This window comes from Populus euphratica, unplaced genomic scaffold, assembly GCF_000495115.2.
Source record: "Populus euphratica unplaced genomic scaffold, PopEup_1.0 scaffold75.1, whole genome shotgun sequence".
Classification (NCBI taxonomy): Eukaryota; Viridiplantae; Streptophyta; class Magnoliopsida; order Malpighiales; family Salicaceae; genus Populus; species Populus euphratica.
In genome coordinates, this window is record NW_011499866.1 from 1,562,835 (window position 1) to 1,583,711 (window position 20,877).

At 34.3% G+C, this 20,877-nt stretch overlaps 4 protein-coding genes across 12 annotated transcripts; all 4 read left to right on the forward strand.

Moving 5' to 3' along the window:
• Window positions 1–571: 571 nt before the first annotated feature.
• LOC105126226 (uncharacterized calcium-binding protein At1g02270-like) lies at window positions 572–4,839 on the forward strand. Of its 3 annotated transcripts, XM_011027018.1 has the most exons (12): window positions 574–841; window positions 930–969; window positions 1,072–1,148; window positions 1,261–1,365; window positions 1,509–1,614; window positions 2,103–2,323; window positions 2,443–2,519; window positions 2,619–2,733; window positions 2,845–2,970; window positions 3,875–3,985; window positions 4,068–4,175; window positions 4,358–4,839. In XM_011027018.1, exons 1-12 carry the CDS (start codon window positions 839–841, stop codon window positions 4,601–4,603), a joined length of 1,335 nt encoding a protein of 444 aa, XP_011025320.1. In that variant the 5' UTR covers window positions 574–838; the 3' UTR covers window positions 4,604–4,839. The 3 variants fall into 3 exon arrangements, with proteins under 3 accessions (XP_011025321.1, XP_011025320.1, XP_011025319.1); XM_011027017.1 differs by having other exon boundaries at window positions 930–1,148; XM_011027019.1 differs by lacking the exon at window positions 2,845–2,970 and having other exon boundaries at window positions 572–841; window positions 930–1,148.
• A 290-nt stretch (window positions 4,840–5,129) lies between these two features.
• LOC105126227 (NAC domain-containing protein 69-like) lies at window positions 5,130–8,830 on the forward strand. Its single transcript, XM_011027021.1, has 5 exons — window positions 5,130–5,957; window positions 6,055–6,234; window positions 6,320–6,597; window positions 7,026–8,036; window positions 8,178–8,830. The coding sequence occupies exons 1-5, from the start codon at window positions 5,651–5,653 to the stop codon at window positions 8,310–8,312; spliced, it is 1,911 nt and encodes a 636-aa protein (XP_011025323.1). The 5' UTR covers window positions 5,130–5,650; the 3' UTR covers window positions 8,313–8,830.
• A 5,841-nt stretch (window positions 8,831–14,671) lies between these two features.
• Window positions 14,672–16,541, forward strand: LOC105126228 (NAC domain-containing protein 69-like). Of its 2 annotated transcripts, none has more exons than XM_011027022.1 (5): window positions 14,672–14,778; window positions 14,973–15,172; window positions 15,273–15,541; window positions 15,919–16,113; window positions 16,203–16,541. In XM_011027022.1, exons 2-5 carry the CDS (start codon window positions 14,998–15,000, stop codon window positions 16,308–16,310), a joined length of 747 nt encoding a protein of 248 aa, XP_011025324.1. In that variant the 5' UTR covers window positions 14,672–14,778; window positions 14,973–14,997; the 3' UTR covers window positions 16,311–16,541. The 2 variants fall into 2 exon arrangements, with proteins under 2 accessions (XP_011025324.1, XP_011025325.1); XM_011027023.1 differs by having other exon boundaries at window positions 14,691–14,822.
• A 349-nt stretch (window positions 16,542–16,890) lies between these two features.
• LOC105126229 (protein CUP-SHAPED COTYLEDON 3-like) lies at window positions 16,891–20,347 on the forward strand. 6 transcript variants are annotated; one of them, XM_011027025.1, is made up of 9 exons: window positions 16,893–17,149; window positions 17,256–17,383; window positions 17,533–17,807; window positions 18,228–18,362; window positions 18,461–18,559; window positions 18,658–18,762; window positions 18,852–19,118; window positions 19,428–19,700; window positions 19,792–20,347. In XM_011027025.1, exons 2-9 carry the CDS (start codon window positions 17,305–17,307, stop codon window positions 20,071–20,073), a joined length of 1,515 nt encoding a protein of 504 aa, XP_011025327.1. In that variant the 5' UTR covers window positions 16,893–17,149; window positions 17,256–17,304; the 3' UTR covers window positions 20,074–20,347. The 6 variants fall into 6 exon arrangements, with proteins under 6 accessions (XP_011025328.1, XP_011025331.1, XP_011025326.1 ...); XM_011027024.1 differs by having other exon boundaries at window positions 16,892–17,383; XM_011027028.1 differs by having other exon boundaries at window positions 16,892–17,383; window positions 18,658–18,699; window positions 18,894–19,118.
• Window positions 20,348–20,877: the final 530 nt, after the last annotated feature.

The following is a 20,877-nucleotide window of genomic DNA, read 5'->3' on the forward strand; positions in this document are numbered from 1 at the left end:
GTATTATTGAAGAAACATGATTAATGCTTAACAGTGAAAAAACAAATGAAATCATCAGCCTGTTGTTTGCATACGTAGGTTTCGTTTGCTTTTCAGCACTTTTCTTCGTAAAAGTTATTTTTAAATATTTTTATATGTTATTATTAAAAATAAATTTTTAAAAATAAAAAATATTATTTTAATATATTTCTAAATTAAAAAAATGCTAACAAAGTATTAAATATATATTTTTTAATGGAAAAAAACAAGTGTGGTGTTTGGTAGTGCGATTAAAATATTATTTATTTAAAATTAATTTTTAAATATTTTTATGTTACTGATATAAAAAGTAAATTTTAAAAAATAAAAATATTTGTTTGTTAAAAATCCTTTAAAATGTAACTTTGTACCGCAATCTAATAAAATTTGCGAGGCCTGAGAAGTGAGAAATATGATAAATAAAGTTGGAGCCCACAGACAGGAGAGTGTTCTAAGCTGTCCTCTTAGGCAAGCAAGCAGAAAAATACAAAACAGCCACGGGCCCTGTTTGGTTCTCCAACATCAACATACACGGATTCCAATCTGTCAAGGTCTTAATTGAAGATTTCTCTGAAAGTTCAAAAAAGAGGTTTTACCGGTGATATACTCCAAAAACAGCACAGGGATTCTCCCTTCTGGTCTTTATAAAATGCGAAAAGCATCTTCACGAGGGTGACACTTACCAGAGAAGAAAATAATCTCAGTCTCCATCCACAAGTTTCCCGAACCCTCATTTGCTATATCTTCTCTTCTCCTTTCTTTCCCCCTTTCCTTCAACGAAGACAACAGGTTTTTCCTACGGTGGCTAGAACACTAAAAGATGGTAACTTTGTTGTTTGCTTCGATTTTCTCAGTGTTTTTGTTGGGTTTTTATCTTTCTTACGTGGGGTTTGATTGAATGATTGATACAGGTTGCGGTCGTGGAGTCTAATGCGAATTCAAACATCGTGGGTCAGTTAAATTCAGGATTTAATGAGAGTAATATTTTAAATGGAAATGGAATTATTTCAAGAACTAACAGTGGTTGTGGCTATGTGTCTTCAACGAGTACAGCAATGACTAATGAGCCTTGTGTTTCTTGCACAACTTTTAACATCCTGGCTCCTATCTACAAGCGACTTGATCAAAAGGTCTGTTCTTGTCCCTTTTGAATTCAGAAATTAGTGTTAATTCTTCTTGTTTTTCATCTTCTTTTAATTTTTTAAGAACTTATTTGTGTGCTTTTGTTTTGTTGTGAAATAGAATCAAAGTGTTCGTGAAAGCAATTTCAGAGCAGTTTGGCTCTCTAGAAACCAAAAAATTTTGAATTGGTTGCTTCACGAGAGATCTTCAATTATTTGTCTCCAGGTGGGTGCTTAATTCCCTTTCTATTTCACTGTCACTGTGGATCTAGCCTTGTATGAAAAAATAAAAAGAGTTGGTTGTTGTATTTGAAAATTATGCTAACTGGCTGTTTTCTGTGTTGAAATCTTGTTTTTTTTTATCTGTAGGAATTCTGGGTTGGAAATGAAGAACTTGTGCGTATGTACCAGCAGAGGCTTGGTGATGCTGGCTATGTGACTTTCCAGCTTGCACGAACCAATAACCGGGGAGATGGTAATTAATTTGTTGTCTAAGCTCCTTCTTTTCTTTTAGTTTCTTCTTGGGCTATGTGGATCCTTCAAGCAAGCTACCCTTTTTTTTAATGTTCTCTTGCTTTTCAAAAGACATCTTTGGTCATCAGCTTAGGTCAGGCTGATTTTGACTGTCATTCAATTTCGTACAAACATGAAGAAAATAAATTAGGCATGCCATATTTCTGGATAGCCGACTTCACATACTGGCAGGCCATGAGGTGGAAAAACCATCTTCTTGGGTCTTAGCAGTAATTTGAATTATTATTTTCTTTTTGCTTATTTTTGTAGTCATATGTAAACTGCACTTTGTATGCTATTTCTACCCTTAAGCATGCTTATTTTTTGCTATATGATTTTGCTGACCTGCAAGTTGAAAATCCAGCTACATGTGTCCCTGATGTTATCATCATTCAATTCAGCTTGTGTAAGCTAGTGCTGATTGGACTGGAAATTTTATTCTCTCCACAGGCCTGCTAACTGCTGTGCGTAAGGACGACTTTACGGTTCTAAATTGTCGAGAGTTGCTCTTCAATGACTGTGGAGACCGTGTTGCTCAGTTACTGCATGTCCAATCAGCGCTTCCCTTTTCACAAAACCGGAAAGGCAGTGCCCAGCAAGAATTTCTTATTGTTAACACTCACTTATTATTTCCTCATGATTCCTGTCTGTCTGTAGTTAGACTGGATCAGGTATATAAATATCTCTTTAGTTATAATCATCCACTTCGTTTTGAATTTCCAGTCCTAGTTCTTCTTAGCAATGTTTGTTCCAATGGTTACCTTGAGGTTTGTAATTGGTTTTTTTCTAGGTTTACAAAATACTACAATATGTGGAACAATATCAGAGAGAAAACAAACTCAACCTAATGCCAATCCTACTATGTGGGTAAGCTTCTCGTCTTGCTTTGTGAAGTAGATAATTCTTGCATAGCCTCTGAATATAGACATCCTCATTTTCTTTTCATTTGTTTGATGCTTTATCCAGTGATTGGAATGGAAGCAAGAGTGGACATGTTTACAAATTCCTGAGGTCTCAGGGATTTGTATCTTCATATGACATTGCCCATCAATATACTGACAGTTATGCAGATGCTCACAGGGTAAGTTTCTTCAAGTCCCAATCCAAGTGATTCCATATAACTAGATAACAACATCTAAATCCGCTGCTTACCTCAATTTTTTTTCCTTGTCTCTTTTTCTGCATCACACAGTGGGTTAGCCACCGAAATCATAGGGGTAACATCTGTGGTGTTGATTTCATATGGCTGTGTAATCCTATTAAATCAAGGAAACCATTGAAGAAAAGTTGGTCTGAAGCAGTATTTGGAATAATAAAGGTGAGTTCAATCATTTCTCACATGTTCTTCATATTTTACTCTTCAGTTCTTTTTAACTTTCGATCATTTTCCAACACATCAGATCATTTTACTTGCTTGCTCTGCCAGTTTGATATTTTGTGCTCGAGAAGTGAAGATGAAACATGGAATAATATTGTTAGAAAAGGAAACAGAATTGTACTGTACAGATGAGTCAAGACCATTTATTTTACTTCAGTTCATATCTTCCTAAAATTTGTATGCGTCTCAGAAAACTAGTTCAATTTTTCATCTTGAGATAGTAGACACATGTTATGTATCAGAGAAGGATGTTCGGAAATCCTTTATTTTATTTTCCTTCTCTTAAGTAATTATTTGGAGGAAGCTTCTTTTTTTTTTTTAAAAAAAAAAGGAAGAAAAGAAAGACAGTTGCTTACTGTCTGCTAGCTAAGTAATCACAATCTAACCATGGACAGTAGGAATTTATGCCTAAGAAACCTTAACATTTACAGCTGATGCTGCTTGTTGCAACATCAGCTGTAAATGTTATGTTGCAGCATGTACCATCTATTCTGACATACAAGATTCGTTAAACCTCACTGAAATTGTAGTCAAGAACCGGTTATCATCATGTTAGTTTACAAGTCCCTACAAGTATTTTACATGCCGTGTTGTATATATGGCTATGCTGTTCAGTTCACTTCTTGCCCTTAGCATTTTATCAATGCAAAGTAATGTGCGCACGCTATACATTGAAAAGTTAAACTGAATTACATTTTAGCATCCTTATTTCACAAATCAAGGGGCATAAAACTTAGAGCTGGCTCTGGCAAAGTGCCCCAATAACATAAATGTCTTTTGATTTGGAACTGCACATAATCTACTGATTTCAACACCTGATTGCTGTAATTTTTCTTGGTTCCAGTGTCAGCTCCAAAAAGCTTCATTGGTTGAAAATGATGCATTTGCATTTCTAAAGGCTGACGACCGTGGCAATTTTATCACATACTCAGCTTTCTGTGAAGCACTCCGCCAGGTACTTTTACAAGCAGCAGCTTGATAATAAACGTGCAATTTTAAGTGGAAAGATGAACTTACCATATTTTAATCTTATTCAGGTAAATTTAATTGGTCTTCCTTATGGACTCAGTTCCCAGGAGACAGAAGATTTGTGGATGCAAGTTGACATTAATGGAAATGGAGTTGTTGGGTATGAAGAATTTAAGGTATGGTACATCCCTGATCCACGGTATTAGCTGGTGCATTGCCGTGTGTTACAATTCCAGGCATGCTTATGAATATTAAGAATACGTGGAATTCTGTTTCCCTTCTCTTTATATCTGTGTTAGATTGGTGTCTACCACTTCATGTGTTATGTATCGCTTATGAAAATGCTTAATAATTGCAGAGGAGTATATGGAATTCAGAATGCTCAGAGCCAAGAGAGGAAAATTGCAGTGAGAGGACAGGGGACTCTGAACAGGGCTTAGAGGAAGAAGCCATTGGTTTCAATGTAAAGAAAGCAGTTCTATTCCCTCGAGAAGCTGAGAAAGGAAGGTGGCCTGAAAATTATTCCCTCTCAGATCATGCTCCACTCACCGTGGTGTTTTCTCCAGTAAGAATACAGGGTTCTCAGCGGGTGACACGTTTGTAGACAAAACTGGCTTCAAAAAATAATGAGGTAGATAAGAGAGTGAAGTGTGTAAATCAGAAATAACTGTCTATAGTATCCCTGGGAATAACTAGTTCCCTTGGCCAAAATTTTCAGGCAAAGAGAGGCCTATGCATTCCAGATTGTCTTTGTTTTGTAATGTGAAAAGCCAAATCAGAACCATTCCAAATGCTGATAAATCTGTTCATCAATTTTCTAAAGAACTGTGTTTTCCGTCATGTCATATCGTATCTGGATGCAACCTTTTTATGGGTTACCTGAATGCTTCTGTTCAGTACCTGTTTCTTTCCTAAACAATTACCATGGAAACCATTTCTTCCTCTCTTCCTCGTTTTCTTGTTTTTTGGGACAGTATAATTTTTGGTCCTCGTGAGATAAGATAGACAGCTTGACAATCTTTTTAAAAATATATTAGTTTAAAGTAAACAATACAATAAATTTTTTTTAATATTTTTTTAAAAAGTTAAACAAACAAGCTAATGCCAGATGGCACCCGTCCATTAACGGTCCTGACATGGGCTCTGAGGATCGATTTCACTTTAGATAAGGCTTGGACCTGGAAGATAAAACTAAGATCGCTTGGTACATGAATAATCTTGCGGCTGAAGAACAGTTACCGCAGCTGCTGCTGCTTCTGGTTATTGCATGGTAAATCTGTATTGTATGGTTCTATTAGGCTAGGAATACAACAAAATAAAATCAAGCCGGATCCATCCTCTTCTATCCTGCTTTTACTACAGGTTATCACGACAACCAGCTAGGAGGCATTTTTATCAGGAGAACATTCTAGAAGATGGTAGTATGAATGAAGACGGGAAGCAAGATTTTGACTTTAGATAGGGTTACAGAAGATTGTGGAGGGCCCCCCCATAAAACTTGGGAATCAAGCTAGAAGTGGAGTTCAAGCCCCGGTGGAGAAGAGTGATCCTTTCTTCCTTCCCTCACCCTTTATCCATTCGAGGCGGTCCGAATGGTGGGGTCCACCCACCTTCAACTTTCTTCTCTTCGAAGTAGTTGTCTACGTATCAAATGTCAATATGCCACATCAGCACACCCTCTTGTTTCTCTCTACTTTTAACAACTTCTCCTGGAAGGCTATTGACTCTGTGTTCACAATACAGAATCTCTCCACCTTCCCCAGTATATAAACACACACAGTCGCTCTCTCATCGAACCGAATCACCCACCCCTCTTCAAGGAAAGAAAAAATGTCACCCGTCGGTTTCTGATTCTGCTGGCCCTTCCTTCCTCCCTTTCAATCCCAAACCTCATCTCAACTCAGGCGTGGCTTTCTTTCCTGTTTTAGGAAGCGGAATGAATAGCAAGATCCAATCAGGTGAGTCAGATCTTGCTCGTAATGCAACTTTTGAATGATCGTTTTTACCCCCTCAATCTCTCTCTCTATCTCTCTAACTGTCATATTGTTTTCTTAGTTATGAAAAATCCAATAGACGGAATGCCATCCGCACCAGCAGTTGGATATAGGTTTCGTCCAACTGACGAAGAGTTAGTTAGCAATTATTTGAAGCCAAAATTGCTCGGTGATGACTTGGAAGACTTACTTATCATCGCAGAGATCAAAGTCTGTAATCATGAACCCTGGGATCTACCCGGTAACTATACACCTCTTTCCGTTTCTTTTTATTATATTTATTGTTTCTGTCGCAATAGTGGATTAACGCAGTGATTATTATGTAGTTAAATCGGAAATAAAGTCCGATGATGCAGTTTGGTATTTCTTTTGCCCTCGCGATTTAAAGTACTCAAACAGCAGACGCTCTAACCGGAGAACGAAGGCTGGATTCTGGAAACCAACCGGCAAAACTATTAAAGTAAAGTCGAGGCGTAACAAGGAGGTGATTGGTACTAAGAAGACTTTGGTTTTCTATAGATCAGCTAGTCCTAAAGCCGAGAGGACTGCATGGATTATTCATGAATACGAAGTGGCCGTATCTGATTCAAGTTTCTCTAATCTGGTAAGTGCAAATTATTATTATTATTATTATTATTATTATTATTATTTATGTAATTTAGTGACGCTGTATTTGAAGAGTAGTTTATTTTGTAATAGTAGAGGTCTTAGTCTTATTGCAAAAACATTAGTTAATTGCTGATTTGAATTAATGTGTTACGGTTTTCTTAAACGGGGAGGGAAAAATAGCTTAGCTTGATTTATGGCTATCGTTTCTACGAAATTGGAAACCAGGATGTTAATTGGTTATTATCTCGAGGTGTTAGAAATAGTCATTTGTGCATAGGCAGTAATTCTGGCTTCATGAGTTGTGTTTGTTCAAATTTCGTTTGAATGTTAGGTTGCTTTTAGAAATTTGGTTTTGCTAGTGTATGCTCTCATGTACAGATAATTCACTCAATGACTCGAGGTTTTCATTTTCAACAAGTGCAGGGAGAATATGTTCTCTGTAAATTGAAGAAAAAACTAGATGGGAAGACCGGTAAAGGTGTTTCTATCTCAGGTTTTGAAGCTGAACCGAGCTGCAGTATGGCTTTTGATTTTGAAAATCATAATCGCAGTGAGTTGACTGCGAATTCTGCTTGTGTTGAAAGTGAATCAAGCAACCATCTGGCTTCTGATTTTGAAAATCCAAATTCAAATGAGCTGCCGACTAACTTAGCTCAGGAAGTGAGTGAGTTGAGCTGCTTTTCGACTACTAATAACCAAAACCTAAATGAGCTAATGTCTAATTTGGCTTATGATGGAAGTGGACTGCACCACTCCATGGCTACTAATTTTGGTAATCCAAACTCAAATGAGCTGATATCTAGTTCATCCTATGATGGAAGTGGTTCACTCCACTCCATGGCTTCAAATTATGAAATTCAATACCGAAATGAGCTGATTTCTAATTCGGCTTATGATGGAAGTGGTGGTTTACTCCACTCCATGACTTCAAATTATGAAATCCAATACCTAAATGAGCGGATATTTAATTCAGCTTATAATGGAAGTGAACAGAGCCACTCTATGGCTTCTGATTCTGAAAATCAAAACCTAATGGACACGACTTTTGTGTTCCCTGGTTACTCGCTCTCCAAACCTCCTGAACAACAGGTCCCGTCACCCTCTGAGAATTGGTTTACAACTTCTGATTTTGAAGATCCATTATCACCTCTTCAACCTGAAGGTGAAACTGGTCCTTCCATGGAGATGCCTTTTCAGTTTACAAATTGCCTACTGGCTTCAGATTTTGAAAATCAAAATATAGACAAGGAAACAGATATATCAGCCCTTGATGAAGGTAAAAGGAGTTCTCCTACAGTAATGCCTTTGGATTTGGAAAATGAAAATCCCTGGGGGAAGATTGATATGCCAACCCTTGAAGGTGGTGGTTTGTGTTGCTTGATGGCTTCACCAGGAAACAGTCCAGCAGATGCTTCGTTTCTGCAGTTTCTACAGGTTAGAACTTGAAAGTGCCTTTTTTTTTTCCTTTTAATAATTACATAGAAGTAACATGCTTTGCAGTTTTAAACCCGGTCATATGGAGTATAAATAGAAAACGCACTGTTGATTCTTATATCAAAATTATCCTTCTTGCAGCTAAGCCCTAGACAATTGGAGCTGGAAGCATTCCTGGAGCTAGGGGACATCCTTAACTCTCCGCCTCAGCCACCTGCATCTACAATCACCGAGGAAGTCCCTAATTATACGGGCAGTGGTTCTGTGTCTTATTGAACACATCTGTTATTTCCTATATATCTGCCCTATTCAAACTGTTGTTACTATGTGGCTAATGTTGCCACCTTGTACCCCCAAATCTGCTACCCATACAACTTATGCTGCTCTAGTTGTTCGATTTCTTGCATGGTATCTGATCTGCACATTCACTCTCTGTATAGTGGATGCTACTGAGTTTGATCAGGCCACGCAGCTCCGGGCTGTTTAAAGCCCATGCCTTCTAAAGTTTGCGGCTATATCCAAACATTAAGAGGAAGATTTTATTACTAGTAGTAAAAGATGCTTGGTTTTGTCCAAGAATCCCGATGCATTAGCTGCTGTCCAGTTCTGGATTTGTTAAATAGAAAGTACTTAGTAATTCCTATATTCAGTTGCTTGGGTTGTTTTAGCTGCATGTTACTTAGTGTGTGAAGGGGGATTTGTAACAAGTGAAAACAGCTCGTATGAGCTTTGTATCTAAATGTGTCAGCTGTGTTTCAAAGATCAATGAGCAAAGAGTACGTTCAATTGATATATTCCTGTTCTGGTTTCTTACATTATTTAAACTCTGGCTTGTCGAGTGTGAGCATTGAGTGGCGCTGAAAGCATATACTCATTATTTACTCATTCAAACATTGAACAGATGTGTTCAGCATTCTGGCCTGGAGAATGGCGATGATACTGTCGTGGTTGAGCTTTCCTCATGGATATGTAGTTGAAAAGCTCATTTCGAATGTTATATGAATCCTGCATGGTTGTTGTTAATATCTTTTGAGATAGAAAGTAAAAAGTAAAAAGAAAAAAGAAAAGGTGAAGCTCTGATGAAGAGAAACCTAAAAATCAAACTTGTAAAATTAAGTAAACTGGATCTGGAATCGAACAGGACTACTGTAGGAAGAGGATACTGATTGTACTGACGCCTGCCATTAAAGCTGATACCAAAGCTCCCCCAAAACAGACACCCCAGCACCACATGTAGAACATTTAATATAATCATTGATTTCAAATAAATCTTTTTTTTTTTCAACAAAATAACACAGTTACAAAAAGTCTTGACAAAAATAACACAATTTGTGCTTATCTTGGTTCCACAATGTGGCTTATAAAAAGGTTGTGATTGGCATTCTAGTGCTTGGTCTAGTGGTGGAAGGGGCTTGTCTCCTTCCACTGCATCTGGGTTCGAGCTCTGGCGTGCACGCCTGTCACCTCCGCGGTGCCTTACATGCCTACTGGGTTTGCAGGGTATGCAGTGGGCCGTGGGAATTAGTGGCGGTGCGCACAAGCTGGCCCGGACCCCCCACGTTAAAAAAAAAAAAGGTCGTGATTGGGAAACACCGCAATAAGAAAACGTCAAGTTTTTCAATTCATGATTTGTTTTAAAAAAAAACAACATATTGAAAAGGGAGGTTGGAGTTTAAATCGTAACATGTTGCGATCACGAATCATGACAGGGTAAGATGTTGTAATTAAGAATCGTGACAGGTTGAAACTATACCATTTTGCCAATTCTCTTTTTTTAAACTACGCTATTTCATCAATGTTTTTAATTTATTGAGATATTTTTTTTCAAAAACATATTCTTAAAATTCAATGATGTGCAGTATATTAGAGGATAGACTAGATTATTTTCCATGTTTCGCTACGGGTCAAATTAATTTTTTTAAATATAAAAAAAAACTTAAATATTGTTAATGTGTTTTTTAATAAAAAAAAATTAAACTATAAAAGAATTGATATGATATAATATAATCTAATCAACTTGACAAGTTCAAAGACAATTCAGACAACTGATAAAAATATAATTTCACTGAAAAAATCAACATAACATTTTTTTTTCAAATATTAAAACAATAACATATTTAATTGACTCAAATGAACTAGGGTTAATCTGCCAAATTTGTTACTCAAATCATACGACAATAATAACTTTATAGAAAACAAATAAAATTATTTTTATTAAACTTAATTCTCAATTAACCTGATGTTAAAGGATGAAATTAAAAAAAATAACAACTAAAAAAATGAATCATGTCAACCCAAATTCATTTACCAAACCTGGATCATGATATTGAGATTATTTCATATAAAACAAATTAAAACAAGTTATAAAACTCAATACTCAATCAACTCAATGTTAAAGGATAAAATTATAAAAATATCAATTAAAACAGGATATTAAAAACTACGTGAGTTAATTGATCAAACCCATGACCGAGGTCATAAGATTGAGATAATCTCATATAACACAATCTGAAAAAAATATGAAGCCTAATTTAACCTAATATTGAAAGATGTAATTGAAAAAATAAATCAACTAAAAAAATGATAAAAAATCAGATCCAACTGTTTAACCCACGATCCGGGTCATAAGACAGTGATAATCCATAGAAAGCAAATAAAAAAATTTATAAAGCTCAATTTGTAATTAACCCAATGTTGAAGGATTAAATTAAAAAATAAATAAATAAAAAACAACGTATAAAACTCAAGTTAAGAGACTATAGAAAGAAAATAAAAGGCAATTATAAATTTTAATTCTCAATCACCTAATATTAAGTATGAAATTGAAAAAAATATTCAATTAAAAAAGACAAAAAACCCTGAGTTAACCTGTTTAATCTGTAAAATTTACAACTTAGATTATGATATCGTGATAACCCTATATAAAGTAAATCAAAATAAATTATGAAATTCATAAAAATTTAATTTTAAAGGAAAAAAAATAAAAAAATAGGTTTGAAATTAAAAGAAAAAAGACCTAAAAAATGTCGAGGACCATAGTGAAAATAGCCTTGACATTTCACTATTCATTGCTAAGTGAAATGCCAAGGTCTATTAGCATATACTAAGCTTCTTTTTCTTGCATTATGCTGGAAGTTGAGTCAAGTTTTTTTAATGTCAAAAAAGATATTCAGGTGATAATAATTTGAATCAACTTGAGTTAACTTGATAAATATTAAGATATGAGATTAGGATGCTCTATAAAATAGAAAGTGAACAAAAAAACATAAAAAAAAAATTCAAAGAAAAAACCCGAGTCAATATAGGTTAATTCTACTAACCCGTCACCTGAGACATGAAATCAATATTAAAAATTTTATTTTAAAAAAAAATAACCTAGAAAAAAGGATCAAAGTTAAAAAATATAAAATTGAGTTACCTTAATTTTACCTGACTAACCTGCGACCTGAAATAACCCTATAAAAAGAAAACATATATATATAAAAAAAGCTTAAGATCCAATAGCCTAAAGACACGAGATGAAATTAATTTTTTTAAAATGATATTAAAAAAATAATCTAAAATAACTTAGATTAACTTGGCTAACCTGCAACCTAAGATAACCCTATAAAATTAGAAAATAAAAAAAATAATCAAAAGAACGATGATCAAAATTAAATAAAAATAATAAATGAAATAAAATATTGGTAGAAAAAATTAAAAAAATAAGAAAAATAAAATAAAAAAACAACTGAAAAAATAAGGATCAAAATTGAATTAAAAAACTAAGTGAAATCAAATATGGAGGGAAAAAAATTAAAAAAATAAGAAAAAAATAAAGACCAAAATTAAATAAAAAATTAAAATAAACTATTATAGGGAAAAAATTGAAAAAATATACAAATTAAGACAATGATTAAAAAATATATAAAAATAAGTGTCATATTTGATATAAAATTCAAATAAATCCAAATAAAAATGGATGAAATAAAAAAAATCAAAATAAAATAAGAAAACCAATAAAAAAATGATGACCACAATTTTAAAAAACAAGTATGAAATTTGATTGACTCGACGTGGAAATCAAAATAAATAAATAAAATGACCACAACTGAGAGAGAAAAGAGAGGGAAAAGAAAAAGCTCCTGCAGCGCCGAACTACTTCAAATTGGACTACATGTTCCATCCCATTAGTTTTGTCGCCGTTGGAAGCTTTCAACAATGCAATTTTGGTCGTCGGAATATGTCATATGAGCTTCTTGAAGGACACAGACAGCATTCATTCATTGGCACATTCGTACCACGTTTCTTTTATTTATTTATTTATTAAACTACTGATGTGTCCATAATTCAAATAGATTATAAAAAAAAATGAGAAAAATACTGAAATATCTCTTGACCCCTTCTTTAATTTTCTTGACTTGAAGAACAATGTAGTAATCGTGTTTTTTTTTGAAAAAAACCCAGAAATGATGCAAAAATCCCTCTCATCTTTTATTTTTATGTTAACATCTTAAAGGTATTTATGTAATTTAATTGTGTGAAAAAGTTAGTATACTGTTATACCCTCGATTAATTATATACTACCATATGAATCCTCTTAAAAAACCATCGTACTCCATAAAATGGTTATATGGTTATTTGTTTGTTGTAATAAAGGATATCATTTTATTGTTTCAACCTAAGATTAAATGTGTATTGTTAAAAAAGTAAAGAGGCTGAGGACCTGTTTTTAACTAGATTAGCAAGGCAATTAAAATTTTTAATCAATAGATCAATTGAATTTACAATTATTAAATCCGGACTAATTTAGGAGGTAAACTTAATGACTGGACCGGTTTAAGTTTGTTAACAGATCGTTCGGTGCAACAACTTAAAAAATATGGTCGATCCGAAAAGTAATTAAAAATTTTTAAATATGGTTTTTCTCTTGTACATCTCTTTTTTCATATGTTTTTAATTAGTTATTAATATTTTTTAAAGTTCATTATATAAATATTAGAAAAATATTTTATTTTTTTAATATGGGATTTGAAGCTTTTTCGTAAATATTTTCTATATTCATAAGAAAAAAGTTATATTTTTTCAATGTGAGATTTGAAATACTTTAATATATATAATCTATATTTCTATTTTTTTTAATATGAGATTTGACATCCTTTTATATATATATACTCTATGTTCATAAGAAAAAAATTATATTTTTTTAATGTGAGATAAAAAAATATTTTACTTTAAATACTTTAACATAAAAGGATAAAATAATATCTTTTGTTTTTTATTGAAGCCCTTTAATATTTATACTCTATGAGTCTATGTTTCCAAGAAAAAAATTATTTTTTTAATGTGGGATTTAAAACTTTTTAATATATATATTCTATAAGTCTATATTTGAAGTCTTTTCGTATATATAGCTCTATGTTCATAAAAAAAGATATGTATGTTTTTTCAATATGGGATGTGAAACCCTTGTGAAACCCTTTAATACATATATTCTATATTTATAAAAAAAAATTATGTTTTTTTTAATATAAGATAAAAAAAACTTTTACTTTAAATACTTTAACTTAAAAGGATAAAATGATATATTTTCAGTGTGAGATTTGAAATCTTTTAATAAATATACTTTATGTTCTGAAATTTTTTTTTTTTTCAATATAAGATTTAAAATTCTTTTGTATATATACTTTATGTTTACAAGAAAAAAAATTATACTTCAACTTAAAAGGATAACATATTATCTTTTTAATGTGAAATTCAAAACTCTTTAATATATATACTCTATGTTCACAAGAAAAAAATTATGTTTTTTTTAATGTGTGACTTGAAACCCTTTAATATATATAGTGTATGTTTCCAAGAAAAAAAAATTACTCTTTCAATGTGAGATTTGAAGTTCTTTTGTTATATACTTTATGTTCATAAAAAAAAAATTATTTTTTTCAATATAAAATTATTTTTTTGGTTTAAATACTTTAATATAAAAGGATAATATACTATCTTTTCAATGTGAGATATAAAATCCTTTAGTATATATACTCTATGTTTATAAGAAAAAAGTTATGTTTTGATAACGTGGGATAATTTATTTTATTTTAATATTTTAATTTAAAAGGGTAATATAATATTTTTTAATGTGAAATAATTTTTTTAAAATTTATTATTTATAACATATATAGCCTATATTCATATAAATTTTTTTATATAAAATATTAAAATTTTAAATATTTTTAAAAATTTTTAAAATTAATTTAGATTAATATAGGTAGATCTATAAAACTAGAGACCTAATCTTTTTACATGTTGAACTTTCCAATCAGATAACTACGATCAAATTTGAAGAGAACTCATCATATAACTTCAAGTTGTACTATTATTATTGTGATAATTAACTATTAATGGATATAAAACATATTTGTTTATGCAGTTAAATTATATTTTTTTTAAATTTAAATTTTTTAGCTTTTAATAAACTAAAATAAAAAAATAGAAAATATTAAAACCAACATCTAACACCCTCCAACCGGCTATTATAAGGCATTGTACGAACATAGAGGACACGGTTTAACATGGGACCCACTTATCTAAAAGACCAATGACAATGGAATGAAAACTTCTCGGGGAAGTAGATTCTGTGCGGGGGTTGATGTCTTGACTATAAAAGCACGCGCTCCACTACTCTACCTTTGGCCTACATAAAGAAGACGCCCCTTCATCCCGCAGAACCACAGCTTCTTGTGCACACCACCTGCTTTCTTTCCTGGTTATTTGCCTCTCCTTAATTCACTTTCTTGTACAAAATACGGTGTAGTTGCACTGCATCTTATAAATACATGTTTATCTTGCAATCTCCAAATACGGTGTAGTTGCACTGCATCTTATATATACATGTTTATCTTGCAATCTCCATTGCTTTAGCAATTTAATTTGTTTTGTTTTGCCTCCTTTTTTCTTCAGTTGCAAACAACCTGATCAAGCAAGGATGACAAACAGAGCTATATCTTTCCCATCATCTCCTGTTGGCTATGTATTTCGTCCGACCGATGAAGAATTGGTGAATCATTACCTGAGGTTAAAAATGCATGGCGGCTATGAACAAGAAGTCAGCATAATCGCCGAAGTTAGTGTGTGCGATTTTGAGCCTTGGGTACTCCCTGGTACGTGTTCATGTGTCATGTGCAATGTTTTGAATTACTTCCCCGTTTATCTTTGTTTGCAATTGTCGATTAACAAAAACTCATGTTAATGCGCGCGCAGGGCTTTCTACATATCAGTCAAACGATCCAGAGTGTTATTTCTTTTGTCCTCGCAGTTACAAGTACGTAAATAGTCACCGGGCTAATAGGACAACTGAAGCTGGATACTGGAAAGGGACCGGCAAGAATCGTAGAATCATAGCTAAATCTACCAAAGAGCATATTGCTACCAAGAGGACTCTGGTTTTCTACGAGAATCGTGTTCCTAACGGGGTCAAGACTGATTGGGTCATACACGAGTACCATCCAACTTTCAGCTTCCACAACCAGGTACTGTTAAGCTTCACTTAATTTGTTCTATGGCGTTTTATCCCTTTTCATTCCAAAAAGGAGAATTGGATTTGAAGGTATAGTAGAAGAGAAAGATTAACAGAAATGCATGAGATCAGGCCCATTGATCACGCTTTTGTGTTTATATATATATATATCAGTCACCTAAAATGGTCACTGGCTAGACTTGAAATACTCTTTTCCCGTTATATACAGGTGATTTTGTTTTAATGATGGTGTTTTTTTTTCGCCCCGAGAAGCTTGTTTATAAGAACTCCCTGAAAATTTTAGTATTTTCTGTTCTTTTCTTTTCATTTTTATTGATAAAATAGAATTTTAATTATGCTATCAAAATATGGTTTGGTCACCATGTGTAGAGGGACTTCGTTCTCTGCAAAATGAAGAAACATCCAGATGAGAACATGTCAACATTTGAAGAAAGTGAATCAAGATCCAATGTTCCTTATGGTTTTGGAAATCAAAATCCAACTGTGCGTGATTATCCCCTGATCTTTGAAGAAGGTGGACATTCTGCCCAGATGGCTTCTAATTTAGCAAACAATAGGCTAGAGGTGGGAAATAGCACGAATTTAACAGGCAGTTTCTTATGGAAAATTATTTCATATTAAGAGAATATCAAGCAATTGTGTTTGTTTTACAGGAAGAGATCAATCAACTCCGAACACAACTGGAATCATTCCGTGGCTTTGATGATGGAGATTTCGGCCTGAATACTGCCCTGCAGTTTTCACCTGAGAATTATATGTAAACCCTATCCTGCAATGGGTTTTCGATCTTCCATGTCTATCAAACTTTGCTATATATATGTATTAAACCTAGCCTGGAATAACAGAGTTCATATGTACCGGGTGAAGTGTGGTTGATCATATGCCATAAGAACAACTTGCCTCAAGTTGTTCTTTATGGTGTTTCTCCATGTTTGTTTTTTCCCAAGAGCAATTGAATGCATTTCAAGTGTGCTCAGCTTTGTTTTTGTTTATAGACTGGTAATTGTTGATTATTTAGCTGTAGTCAGCGTTGGAAAAGAAGGTTGGTGAGAGCAGGAGGAGGAGGATGGGGGAAGCATGGTGGAAACTCCCTCGAAACCTCCTGGAATCACGAAATTAGATTAGAATGATCTCGACACGGTAACGGGGTAATGATAATAACGGTTGTTTTTTTTTAAAAAAATATTAATTAATCCCTTTTTTAATATAATTACTAACAGATTCCATTAAAAATACCTTCATATCTCTAAACCCAAACTTATCCATCAAGCATAAAATCAAGCATTCACAATGCGGATTGACTGTGAAAGTCAAATCTCTTGCACTGAGAGTATAATATAACTACTGTACCTTTTAATGACACAGTAGCGGGCAACTTCTTCGTCCCGGCTGAACTAGGACCCATGCCATTGAATGGTGGGGTCCCTTTTTCTACAATATGTACGGCATTTCTTCCACTCCCATGGCTTCTCAATAGAATCTCTTAGTCAATCTCAAGTCAATGCTTTCTTGAAGATCACAACAGAACAACACAAGACACCCTCCTCCTTGTCTCTCAATCCACAACCTGTTTTAGGACGAGGAATGAAACTGCCTTCTTGTTAGTAGCCCTGCTTCTTGTTTTATTTGCAACTTTGCTTTATTTCTACGTTCAACTAGCACTTTTAAAACCAGTAATTGTATGTGATGGCGCCGGTGGGATTCAGATTCCATCCAACTGAAGAAGAAATCATCCGTTATTATCTGAAACACAAAATGGACGGCCGTGATTTCCTCGTTGATGATCATATTGGTGAGGTTGATCTTTATCGGCGGGATCCATGGGAATTACCTGGTTAGTACCACAAACGTTGATGATTATTTTTGATGAAGCAGTGATGATTATTACAAATATGCTAAGTTATTCTTGGTAATTAAATCCACACTTTCTCGATAAATCCCAATGTCTCTTTCGTGTGCATCTGCGTGATCATTTGTTTGTAGATTCTGCGAGAATAACGTCAAATGATCGAGTGTGGTATTACTTTTGTCGGCTTGATTACAAGCACTCAAATAGTAAACGAGCTAGTAGGGAAACCAAGAATGGATACTGGAAATCGACCGGCAAGGTTCGTGATATCAAGGCTAGACGCACAGGTGAGGTGATTGGTACGAAGAGGACTCTGGTTTTCCAATACAGACGTCCTGATTCTAAAAAAGTGGTCGGGACCAGCTGGGTCATCCACGAATTCCATGCTAGAACTTCCACTCCCGACCAGGTATTATATAATACCATATAGTGTATATGGGATCATCACATTTTCTTTTCTTGGCATCCTGGGGTTAGGGTTTGACCGTGTTTTGTTATTTGGTTGCGTGGAAGAAGTTAGGGTTTTGGTGTTCGATGTCGTGCTTAAATGGCATTGAATTATAGCTACATTCCATGTTAATGTTGGATATTGCTCGCGTTAAACTCCAACCAGTTCATCTTGCTCAACATGGGGTGTGTTTTGCTACTCTTCATTGCTTTTGAGTCATATGAAAGTGTTTTCAATGTGATTAGAAGAATGTCTGCTACATCTATGCTTGTTTGATGCTTGAGTTCTTATTTGTGTTGTTCTATCCTGGAACTGTGTTGATAGACTGCTGCTTGAGTTCTTATTGTTTTCTAGTTCTTTTTTTTTCTTCTTTTTCTGTAGAGGGCTCTTGTTCTTTGCAAGTTAAAGGATAAGGCAGATGACTCGGCTGCTAATTTGCCTGATGATGAAGGTGAGCCTATTCTGGTTATGGGTTCTAATGTTGAAAATAATGCGGTGCTGAATAACAACCAAGAGGTGAGATGGAGCATTCCCTATTCCAATTTTTATAATATAGTTTTTCATGTGAAGCATTAGAAGCATATGTGTTTACTTGCTTATGATTCTGATTCCAGGTAGATGCACTGCAATCTTTCATTGACAATCATGGGGCAAGTTTTGGTTTTCTTTCTGCTCTGCAGTCACAGAACCATGTGCAGAATAATAACCAAGAGGTGAGATGGAGCATTCCCTATTCCAGTTTGTACAATATGGTTTTTCATGTGAAGCATGAGAAGCATATGTGTTTGCTTGCTTATGACTCTGACTCCAGGTAGATGCAGCGCTACTGCAATCTCTCATTGACAATCATGGGGCAAGTTTTGGTTTTCCTTCTGCTTTGGAGTCACAGAACCATGTGCAGAACAATAACCAAGAGGTGAGATGGAGCATTCCCTATTCCAGTTTGTACAATATGGTTCTTCATGAGAAGCGTATGTGTTTACTTGCCTATGATTCTGAGTCCAGGTAGATGCAGAGCAACTGCAATTTCTCATTGACAGTCAAGAGGCCGGTTTCGATTCTCCTTCTGCACTGCAGTCACAGAACCTTGATGACCTTGATGAAGAGGATGTGATAGATTTTGCAGATTCTCTCCTTATTGCTCCAGATGAATATGGCGTTGAAATTCCTCCACACCTCCTAAATGATTACACCCCACCAACACCAAGGTCGTCAAGTAATGCTTATGTTTTGGATAGCAGTGGCAGAGAAACTTATCTTGGCTATGGAGAGGTAATAGAAAATCTCTAATGGCCACCTTCAGTAGCGCCTAGTTCTCTCAATAATTATACAAGAGAATGTTAATGGGAGCATTGAAGTAGTCTGTGATTTGCTCATTATTTCAATGCCACCAAGGACATTCTCTACTGTCATGAAAGATCTTAAGATGAAGTGAGGATTTTTTTTTATGCTTTCGTGCACAGGTCAACCATTCTGAATTTGCTGCATTTATGGGCTGGATGTCATTTGCATTTCATATGCAGTTTAGTTCTTTTGAGGATACTTCGAAATTTAATTCGTCTGTTTGTATCTTCATGACAGTCTCCGAACTTGTATGGTGGGCACGGTAGTTCAAGGGCATACCGGCAGAGGCAAATGGCTCATAGTGATGATACCCTCTTGATGGGGCCATCTTCCATGGATTCCACGACTGTAACTAGGCATGAACAGATTAATTTAATTCAATCAGACTTTCCAAGGATCCACAAAGCTCAGCATGCACCAATACCCCACAGCTTCATGGAGCACGAGGGAATTTCTGCTAAAGGAGATCAATTGCTGGGTGGGATTTCAAGCACAGCATCCAAACATAAGGTGAGGATCTTAAATTGGAGGACGAAAAACATGGAAGCGACTTGTGTCTATCTAGTGAATGAAATTAAATTCTTCCGGTATATCTTTGCAGGCCAGAGAAGGTGCAAGGCAAGTTGTTAATAGTGGTCTGCCTAAGAAGGTTGGCATAGAATCTGTAAAAGACAGGAAAATAGTTCAGGTTATGAACGCAAAGCCGGCTGTGAAGTCGAGATCAAATGGCTCGGCTGGCAATGAAAGGTGGGGCCGTTTCATTCACCTTGAAACAACTACATCAAGCCATACATCGACTCCTCCATCTGTTTATCTTTTCAATTTAGTCCTGGGTCTGTTTCTGTTCTTAATCATGCTCAGAGAAGTGCTGATTGTTCACTGAGAGAAGCTTCTCTTGTAAGGCTATCGTCAAGAGTTTCCAGTATAACAAGAACACTTTATTTTTTGCGAGAAAAGGTCAGCAAGAGGAGGACTTGAAATCCCAAAATATTAAACCCTCAACCGGCTGACAGAATGGATTTCTGTTTTTGCTAGCTTGTATATATATTGCCCCTTTCTCATGGCTGCCGGGGCTAGACTGTAGTTACTGTTTGCTGTATAAATTATATTATGTTATAATTATTACAAGAAAACTCTAAAGAGCATGGGTTTTTCAATGTAGCAAACTGTGGTGTCTACTGTTTTTTTTTTGTTTGATTTCATCCTCAATCTTTGTTTCTCTTCAATTGTGTTCTTCAATGCCTAAATTCATAGCTAATTTATGTAAAATATTCAAGGAGGGAGAAGATTAAAAATATAAACCGAGGAAATAAGTGGTGGTTTCAAAAATTGAACAAAAAATACATTTCAGCACTCAATACTTTTTAAATAAATATTTTTAAATATATTTTTAGAGTTTATTTTTTAAAACTATTATTATTTTTTTAAAAAAATTATGTAAATATATAAGAATTTCTAAATTTATTATAAAAAACTTTTTACATCTACGGGTTATTTTATCTTATCAGATATAAGTACAGGCTACCGCCAGTAAGCTGGGCTCAAAAGGATCAAACAGAATATCAGATTTGGTTTCACAGCATCAACTCAAGGAAATAATGAGACATAATGACCAAAAATGGTATCTGAAATGAAAAGGAAAAAAAATACCTTTTGAGCGATCAAGTTTGGACTCTGCTCAATTTTT

Excerpts from the sequence above, each read along its gene's own strand:
- LOC105126226 (XM_011027017.1), top strand. Across the intron at positions 1,149-1,260 it reads ACAAGCGACTTGATCAAAAG|AATCAAAGTGTTCGTGAAAG; the intron begins GTCTGTTCTTGT and ends GTTGTGAAATAG. Across the intron at positions 2,520-2,618 it reads ATGCCAATCCTACTATGTGG|TGATTGGAATGGAAGCAAGA; the intron begins GTAAGCTTCTCG and ends TGCTTTATCCAG.
- LOC105126227 (XM_011027021.1), top strand. The coding sequence starts at position 5,651 with ATGTCAATATGCCACATCAGCACACCCTCTTGTTTCTCTCTACTTTTA. Across the intron at positions 5,958-6,054 it reads GAATAGCAAGATCCAATCAG|TTATGAAAAATCCAATAGAC; the intron begins GTGAGTCAGATC and ends TTGTTTTCTTAG. Across the intron at positions 8,037-8,177 it reads CGTTTCTGCAGTTTCTACAG|CTAAGCCCTAGACAATTGGA; the intron begins GTTAGAACTTGA and ends TCCTTCTTGCAG.
- LOC105126228 (XM_011027022.1), top strand. The coding sequence starts at position 14,998 with ATGACAAACAGAGCTATATCTTTCCCATCATCTCCTGTTGGCTATGTA. Across the intron at positions 15,173-15,272 it reads TGAGCCTTGGGTACTCCCTG|GGCTTTCTACATATCAGTCA; the intron begins GTACGTGTTCAT and ends ATGCGCGCGCAG. Across the intron at positions 16,114-16,202 it reads TAGCAAACAATAGGCTAGAG|GAAGAGATCAATCAACTCCG; the intron begins GTGGGAAATAGC and ends TTTGTTTTACAG.
- LOC105126229 (XM_011027024.1), top strand. The coding sequence starts at position 17,236 with ATGGCGCCGGTGGGATTCAGATTCCATCCAACTGAAGAAGAAATCATC. Across the intron at positions 18,363-18,460 it reads TGCTGAATAACAACCAAGAG|GTAGATGCACTGCAATCTTT; the intron begins GTGAGATGGAGC and ends TTCTGATTCCAG. Across the intron at positions 19,119-19,427 it reads CTTATCTTGGCTATGGAGAG|TCTCCGAACTTGTATGGTGG; the intron begins GTAATAGAAAAT and ends TCTTCATGACAG.